The following is an 8,560-nucleotide window of genomic DNA, read 5'->3' as shown; positions in this document are numbered from 1 at the left end:
ATGCACTGTACTGAGAGGGAAGGCTGAGCTCTGCTGCTGTGCCTACAAACAAACGAGTAGAGAATCAGCTGAAGGACCTGAAGCAGTGAGAAGATGTTGTATTAACAGAACGTGACTAATGTGAGAGTCACGCAGAGTTTCCATTGTACGATACGGATACCTGAAATACAGACGTAGTTAGTGAGAGACTTTTACAACAACCACTGTATTTAAGGAAGCCTCTCAGTAAATACGCAGCCATGATGATGATGATGATGATGAACACTCTTTTAGAGTGTTTTTGTGGGTGTAGTTCTTAAGATTGCAGCGTTGCAGCGATCCTTTGGTGCGGCCGGTTCCTGCATGAAGCTCTTCGTTTGTTGGAACAAACCAGCGTTCATCTCTTCTCTCTGCAGCTCAGGGAGGAGCCGTGTGTCAGCTCGTCCACTCACAGCACACTCGTCCTGTACAGCTCGTCCTCTCATATTTATTTTTTACTTTTGTTTTAATGTCATGAGCCAACTGTGAAGCGCTGGAGCACATACTGTGTCCGTCGGCCGTGTGTGTTTTAAGTTATTAAGTTATTTGAAGTATTGCTTTCAGCGAGCTATGCAGTAACAGTCGTAGAGTTTATTTATTACAAGAAGCTCGTGCTGAGTCTTGTTTCCACTGCTTGTGGCCGATGAATGGACGCTTTAAGAACGCTCTTTCTTCCAGCGTAAGAAGGGTTAATAACATCTGGACGCCTGTATAGTGGAACCATTTTAACATGTCGTTTGTTCTTACCAGATTATGAACGTTTTAAAAGAGGGCACCGGGTCCGTTTATTACCAGAAACTACACAAACCGTGTTTCATTCACAGGTTTTTCTTTTCGTAAATACAAAGTTTTACATTTGAATTGTGGTTTCTTTGCCTCTGAGCTCCACAGTGTTCACTGTGCTGCCGGAGAAGTGGTTCCTTTCACTGTGGAAAGGGTTAAACAGCAAGAGATGTTCATTAGAGCTGCAATGAATAAGTAGTATTCTCTGAATCAATTTATTAAGAGAATAAAATGTCAAAAATGAAGAAACATGTTCCAGAAGGGACGTCTTCAAACGTCTCATTTAGTTTGAACAACAGTCGGAAACTGTTGTTTTGCTTGAAAGATGGAAAGAATAATGATGAGATCATCAAAGAAATGAACTTAATCGACTCATTGTTGCAGTTATTGAACAAACTTTTTGCTTTTTCAAAGATCAGAAACCTGCTCAGCAGAAGATAACGAGGAACACCTTGTTTCTGCTTTCAAACATTTTTATTTCTGTTTCTTCAGGTTCGAGATATTTCACAAAGTCAAAACTCTTCTTCTCTGATATTAAAGTGTAACATTCCTGTCTTTGTGTCGCTGCATGGTGAGCATCACTCTGCTGTCCTCTCGCTGCTCCTCTTCCTCTCATGTTGCTGTTGAAAGAAGAAACGTGTAACCAATAACGTACTACTGTCCTGACTTATGGCACATTCAGTCATAGCGCAGCGTCCTTTAGTCCACCGCTCTTCAGTCTGTCAGTAGGAAAACAGAATATAAACAACAACAAAAACATACCTTTGCTGCAACGACTGTATCCAAAAAAGAAAGTAAAATCTGATTAACATACCTTATAATCTGAGTAGAAACTCTTTGGAAACGATTTGTAACTTCTTTCCAGAAATAAATGTTCATATTGGTCAACTTTCAGAAGACTGCGGAGTGATTTTATGTCTGTGTGTGTTTCTGACTCTTTATGTACTCGTCACAGCCTTTGTTATAACGCGAGTTAATTAGTTATAATAGACGTATCTTGTTACGCACAAAGCCACACTGAATATAATCCATCGGGCTTAATATTATTATTATTATAATAAGCCCCATAGAGTAACTGTATCTTAACATGAAGCTCAGAATGAGGTTTGTACAGAAATGATGGGAGCGTCAAACAAATATTTCTATCTCAAATACAGAAATGATGGGAGCGTTCGCGTATGAATCTAAAATGCAGACAATAGAGTCGCTGTCTTAATTGAACCTGAACGACACGACCGGTAACATCGGCGTGTGTTTATATTGCGACGTCTTCAGTAGAAGCCACATGGTCAAAATTTCCTGTGAAATTTTGACCATTTCTGTCTGACCATGGGACCTGTACGTTTCTGTGACCAACCAAGAGAAAATAAATCACAAACCCACTGAGACAGAATCACTGGTTACTTTAATACAGGTTTTAAAAACGTCAAAATCAGACACACAATTGCACAATAAAGGTTTCTGCTTTCCATTTTAAGACTCTTTCAAGAAACAATCCAGTATTTCCCTGAGTGTGAATATGTATTGGTTAGACATTGCATGAATATCTGCATTTTAAATGCAGATATTCGCTGATGTGCAGTGTCTTCTGTTTCTTTTTGTTTCCTCAGACACAAACCTGTTGTACGTCGTCGGTGCTTTGAACATAACATTGAATTGTATAAAATCAAGTCAAGACAACAAAACACAATGAACACTGCTGTGGTTCTCACCACAAGAACAATTTCTGTCCTGTGTGGACTCTCATGCGTCTCTTAAGATGTGTCTGCTGCGTAAATCTTTCTCAAACAAAGGTTTATATCTCAAATACAGAAATGATGGGAGCGTTGGAGACATTTGTGGACTGTCCATCACGAATACAAGATTCAATCCAAGAGTATGAATCTAAAATGCAGAAAAGAGAAAAGCGATATCTCAATCGAACCTCAACGATACCACCGGTAACATGTAGCTATATATTGCCACGTCTTCGGGCAGTAGAAGCCACACTGTCAAAATTTCATGCGAAATGTTCTAGTTATTATTAATTACTATTTAAAAGGAGTATTGTGTATTTATATTTTCTGCTACTTCTACTTGTAATTTGTACTCACCTGCATTTATCTAGTTACTAGTAACTTTGCACATTCATTATAATTAAAAAATGTATCATAATATACATTTTGATTATAGGTTTAGCTACCCAGCAATATGTAAATGTGTTAAAAGTAGCTCCGCCTTTACCAGCTGCAACATTAAAGTGATGAATTAATGCATCAATAATTATCACCCAATAATGTTATATTCTAATATTCTTCTACCTTCTACTTATGGTACTCTAAGTATATTTTAGCTTGTAACAGAGTATTTCTACACTGGTATTATTGCTTCTACTTAAATAAAAAGGATCTGAATACATTTTCCAGGCTTAATAAACAAGAGCTTGACGATGCAAAACTTACAAAACAACTAATAAAATATTAAATAGATTTATTTCGAAAATATGTTTAATAGGTATTGTTAAAGGTATTAGAATAATTCTAGCGCTAATGTTTTTTTGATCAACAGATGCGCATGCGCTCTATAGTTTGCTACTCCTCCGGCTTTCCGTAGTAAAGCGAAAGTCTCCTCCTGGACGAGAATGTCATATATGAAACTGGTAACTCATTTTTAACGTTTGTACCTTTGTTACCACTTTAAAATGTATTTGTTTCCTAATGCTTAGCTGTCATATAGTGAAGCGTATCTTTATGGCGTTACACACTGAAATTATACAACAAAAAAACGAGTCAAACGTTGCTAAATTAACTAAGTCATTAGCCAATGTTAGCATGTTGATAGCTGCTGTAGCTAACAGGGTCAGTTAAAAAAGCTCCTTTTTCCTCGTTATTTTAAACTAACGTGTGATATTTAGACCCCATTGGTGTCTACGTTATTAACTAAAGTGGTTTTAACTGACATTACAGCCTCATTTACCGCTCTATTAGTTAGCTTTATCGTGTGTGTTCTGCCGTTGTGCCGCCAGGTGTCGCTGTGTGTCGCAGCTCCGCCTGTGACGGGCCTGCTGCTGGGCGGCTCGGTGCTGGCGGCCAGTGAGGCGAAGAAGAAGAGCTCTCATGCTGCTCTGAGCATCGATGAGGTGGGTTCTACAAGAAGTACTGCATTCAAAACCTGACTGAAGTAAAAGTATGTTATCACTCTTAAGTGATAGTACATAGTACAGATAGTACAGAAGTATAAGTACATACATCATGTATTTACTAAGACAGGAAGCACAATAGTGAGTTTTATGGATATTATTGAATGATTCAAAACTCCACTAAAGGCTCAGTTGTTGTCTGTAAACTCTGTAGCTGATCCTCTCAGACGATCCGTTGTGTAGAAGCGACTCTCTTCCAGTTCGTCTGCTTGTTTTCACCGTGAACACTGTTGTTGATCTCGTGTTTTTAAGAAGGAGAGAGGTCATTGTCCTCTTCTGGCTTTGTAAAACCTTAAATCAATACCAGACTACACACGGTCTACAGTCGATCAGTCGATGCCTGCTGAGCATTTGTGTGTGTTTAACAAACACCTCCTTTTGTCAGTCTTCACTTTGGGGAGCTTTAAGTGAATTAAAGCCAAAAACTCCAGTTTGTCAAAAAGTATTGTCATAGGAGTGTAGAGAGTGGAGTATAGTAGTACTTTGACATTAAGTACAAATTTCAACCCAATCCAGTGAACAGCAACTTGTGAAGCTTAAACACACAAACGTACTTAAAGCTGAAGGTCTTTGAAGTCGTTGTCACGTTCATATTTCAGAGAGAAGCCCCAGCGTGGGCTGGGAGGTCTTGGTGACCCAGTTGGACTCATTCTTTAACATGAGTTGCTGTTTGTTCTAAGCTGCCGTCGTTGTACACCAGCCCCGAGGTGGAGTCTCAGCATGTGGAGCCAGAGGCCGGGCCGCTGGAGCACAGCGTCGCATCGCTGAGGAAGTTAACGCAACCGTACACGACCCGGTGCCAGGTGGGTTCGAACACTTCCTGTCTCCACAGAGTCAGCAAAGGGGTTGGAAACAGCAAAACATCTGGGTTTGATCTCTGCTGGGACCAATGCTTCAGAGTTCCTGTCACCTGCACGTCAAATATAGAAGCTGGAATCCGACACTGAGTTAAAGTTCCTCACAGTAACTTTAAGTTGGGCTCTCATCGTCACATGTTCTCCATACATTTAGTCGAAATGTTGTCGTATTCCTAAAGAACCACAATCTGTTCTCCTCAGTTCAACTCTTCACTCTTCATTGGTGACGTCAGTATGCTGACTCAGCTGTTCACTGCAGAATAAACACAATCGCTGAGCAGCGGAGCAGCTGATGGACATTCATCACTTAGTTTCCAGAATAAGACACACGAGCAACAAGTGGACATGAAGCACGACGAAAATACGACTTTTCATATGAGACATTATGAAGCAGTGCTAATTGTTTTTTCTTCTTTGTTGTTTTTTTACATTACTGCTGTTTGGTGTCACAGTTCTGACCATAGAAGTAAAAATACACAGGATTTCATTCTGTGTCAAATCAGAGAATTAACTTTACTTTGATGTCTTTTTGCAGCAAACGGGCCGAGCTGCAGTGGAGAGAGTTGAGGTTCGTCACGTTTCAAAATATAGATATAACGTTTCAAACCTCTGATCGTGAAAGTGAAGTAGTTTGTACGTCGTCGGAGGAAAGAACCTGAAGTTTGTCTCTGTGTGTCTGCCGTTGATCTTTGGACCTCAGCGAGTTTACAAGACCGTGGAGCCGACAATCAACACCTCCATAACCACGGTCACAGGTAATACACACACACACACACACACACACGGACCTACAGAACAAACTGGAGCTGGAACTGAAAACACTCTCGAAGTGTGAAACTGACCCATGACTGCACAGATATTTCACAACCTGTCGGCCATCTTGTCTCGGTCTCCCTCTGTGTTTTGTGTTTGTATGTTTGTATTTTCCAGATGCGTACCAGTTCCTCAGGGACCCCCCTCCTGACCTCTACCCCAGTGTAGCGGTGGTGGGCTTCTCTGGCTTCCTGGGACTTTATGTGGCCAAAGGTGACCGACAACACGTCTGTTCTTCTGCAACAACTTCCCTTTAATCCAAGACGACTTCCTCCTCAGGAGGCGACAAACATCCTCCAGCCTTTGACCGGCGGCTGTAATTGGATCACTGTCGCTCTGCTGACTGACTAAGTTTAGAACATTGAAGCATTAACGTCACTTTCTGGGTGTGTCAGCAATACATCGAAAAGCATGTTAACGATTCTTCTTTGCAAGAGATTTCCATACTTACAAGGTCTTATATATTCAAACGATTCAGTAGGAATGTGTACAAATATAACCAACTTAAATTGCACAAGCACATCAAAACACAACCAAACATTTGTTCCATATGAGTCACATGTTCAGGTGAATACACAGGCAGATATCCTCAACATCTAAAGCTCTCTACCCCATGTTCCTCCATCAGCGTCCATCCTTCTATACAGAATTTAATTCTCACATTTTAAGTTTAGCCATAGTTTAAAGTAACAAACGTTCATAATTGTGAATCCTTTGACAATTAGCAGCTGTTTTCAAGACGTCTTTCTCCTCCAGGCTCCAGAGTGAAGCAGCTGCTGTTCCCGGCTGGACTCATGGCGCTGACGGCCTCCATGTTTTACCCGCAGCAGGCAGCGGCGCTGCTGAAGGTGAGCTACGTAGAGACCTGTCAATCAGCGTGTAGCCCCGCCCTAAAGCATCCCCTGCTTTATGGTCTGTGTGACTCTAAACGGACCATAATGTACTAAATGAACATCATGCTGTGTGCGTGTGCATCAGGGGAGTCGGGATGTGACGTACAGCTGGGCTCAGCAGGGCCGTGACTCCCTGCAGACGCTGTGGAAAGAGCCTCCGTTTGGCACAAAGACGGTGAGTCTCACACACACGTTCAAAGCGTCTCCGTCTCCGTATATGTTCACGTTGAAGGGAGACTTGTGATGTTCAATGTACTTATTCATAGTCGTGTATTCTGATGCGTTCAAGTTGAACTGGGAAGCCAGGATTCCTGAGTTGCCAGTCTATGATCTGGTATTCCTAACCTACAGTACATTGTAAAAGTACATTACTTTGCTCCTGTGCTGGTACTACATCTACTGTAGTAATACACTGTAGTACTCCACTGACTGTGGAGAAGTACCTCATACTGCCACTCTTCTAAACATCACTACTGTCCCTTTAAACAGTTTATTTCTAAGGATATTCTGACTTTGTTTTTTTCTTTTTGTATTTAGGAGAAGAAAGAGCGAACAGAGAGCAACGACACAACCGACAGCTGAGACGCAAGAAGACACACACACACACTCTCACACACACTCTCACACACACGCTCACACACTCACTCTCTCACACACACACACACTCTCAGACTCCTCACTAAACTCACTCATCAGCCACCATGTCTGTTCATACGTTCAGTCATTTTGATGGTTCCAGCAGTGACTCCTCCTTCTCTTCTGTATTGAACTGAATCTATTTGTGTGTTTAAAGAGCAGCAGGATGTCTCCTCTGTTCCTTATTTTATGGGTCAAACCACAAATCAATGAATAATAGAAAGAAAATATGGAGCCGGTGCCTGCTTAGCTTAGCTTAGCACAAAGACTGTAAACAGGGGGAAACTGCTAGCCTGGCTCTGTCTGAATGTGATAACATCCACCGAGCAGCACCGTCACAGATGAACACGCTAATCATTGAGCTCTGAAGGTGGACTTTCTTCACCTCTGGACAAAGACAGGCTAGCTGTTTTACATTCTTTATGCTAAGCTAACTGACTGTCGCTTCATATTTACTGTAAAGATGTGAGTGAATAGTTTAAAGCCTTTTCAAAAAGACAGCGTCTGCATATGTGTAAAAGAGCTCATGTGCAGACCTTTGGTGTCAAATTTACTCCAGAAAGAAAAGTCTGAGCTCATTTATTGTGGGATGCAGTGATGAGATGAAATATATGAATCAATGAGGCCATTATATCAAATCATTTGTCGACTCTTATTTCCCCAGTTTGCTGCAACTATACAGAAAGGGTTAAATATTAATGAGCTCAGTGTTTGTCTAATAATACTGTGTATATAAATCTTTTTCCTTTGTGTGACGAAGGTGTAATAAACAAACATCACTTAAGAATCAGACGTGATTTCAATGAAAGAATTTTATTTATTTAATATGAATAAATGCAGTTATGGAGAGAAATCAATACATAATAAATGGTTCAGTTCAAAAACACGTTAATGATTTAATAAGAAAGCAAAGTCAGATTTATATAAACTGCTCGTGTTGTGAACAGTGTTTATACGTATATTCATGTGAATGATTTAGCCTTTAAGCTCAATCAGCTGTTTGACTGTTTACAGACTGAGCCTCAGTTCCTCAAATCCTCTTCAGATCTCTGAACAAGTCCTGTTTTTACCAAAGGTCTAAAATGTCAACCCAGCAAAATATAAAGTATGTCGAGGTTATTTATGTGAAAAGTACGTTGTTTATACTTCTGCTTTATTTATGTTACTGTTAAGCTTGGAGTATATACATATATAATATATATCTCATATATAAAGACGGGCTTGAGGTGTTACGGCGTCAGGAAACTGAACACAGCCGGCAGTGAGACGTTTGGGAACTGATCAGCTGATAGCAACACAGAGACCAGAACCATGAAGGTCTGACTTTCAGGAATCAAACCTCTGAATTCAAGTCACTTTCTGCACATTTAAATATCTAAAGT

General features: G+C 40.6%; 2 protein-coding genes across 2 annotated transcripts in view; both read left to right on the top strand.

The window, feature by feature from the left end:
* The window catches only part of klhl15 (kelch-like family member 15), a 9,074-nt gene extending 7,721 nt beyond the window's left edge, over positions 1–1,353 (top strand). Inside the window, exon 10 of the mRNA XM_079291976.1 lies at positions 1–1,353. This exon is cut by the window's left edge and continues 2,023 nt beyond it. The gene's annotated coding sequence lies outside the window, so the exon portion shown is untranslated.
* Positions 1,354–3,347: 1,994 nt separating this feature from the next.
* On the top strand, positions 3,348–8,536 carry apoob (apolipoprotein O, b). The gene is made up of 9 exons (XM_079291763.1): positions 3,348–3,439; positions 3,806–3,919; positions 4,660–4,782; positions 5,372–5,404; positions 5,537–5,591; positions 5,767–5,862; positions 6,406–6,497; positions 6,628–6,717; positions 7,080–8,536. The coding sequence occupies exons 1-9, from the start codon at positions 3,422–3,424 to the stop codon at positions 7,122–7,124; spliced, it is 666 nt and encodes a 221-aa protein (XP_079147889.1). The 5' UTR covers positions 3,348–3,421; the 3' UTR covers positions 7,125–8,536.
* The last annotated feature ends 24 nt before the right edge of the window (positions 8,537–8,560 follow it).

Source organism: Melanostigma gelatinosum (assembly GCF_949748355.1).
Source record: "Melanostigma gelatinosum genome assembly, chromosome: 20".
Lineage (NCBI taxonomy): Eukaryota > Metazoa > Chordata > Actinopteri > Perciformes > Zoarcidae > Melanostigma > Melanostigma gelatinosum.
The sequence above is the reverse complement of the archived record's forward strand: the minus strand, read 5'-3'. Positions and strand labels throughout refer to the sequence as shown.

Coding starts and splice junctions, on each gene's coding strand:
- apoob (XM_079291763.1), top strand. Junction 3,920..4,659: donor CTGCTCTGAGCATCGATGAG/GTGGGTTCTACA, acceptor GTTTGTTCTAAG/CTGCCGTCGTTGTACACCAG. Junction 5,592..5,766: donor CTCCATAACCACGGTCACAG/GTAATACACACA, acceptor TGTATTTTCCAG/ATGCGTACCAGTTCCTCAGG.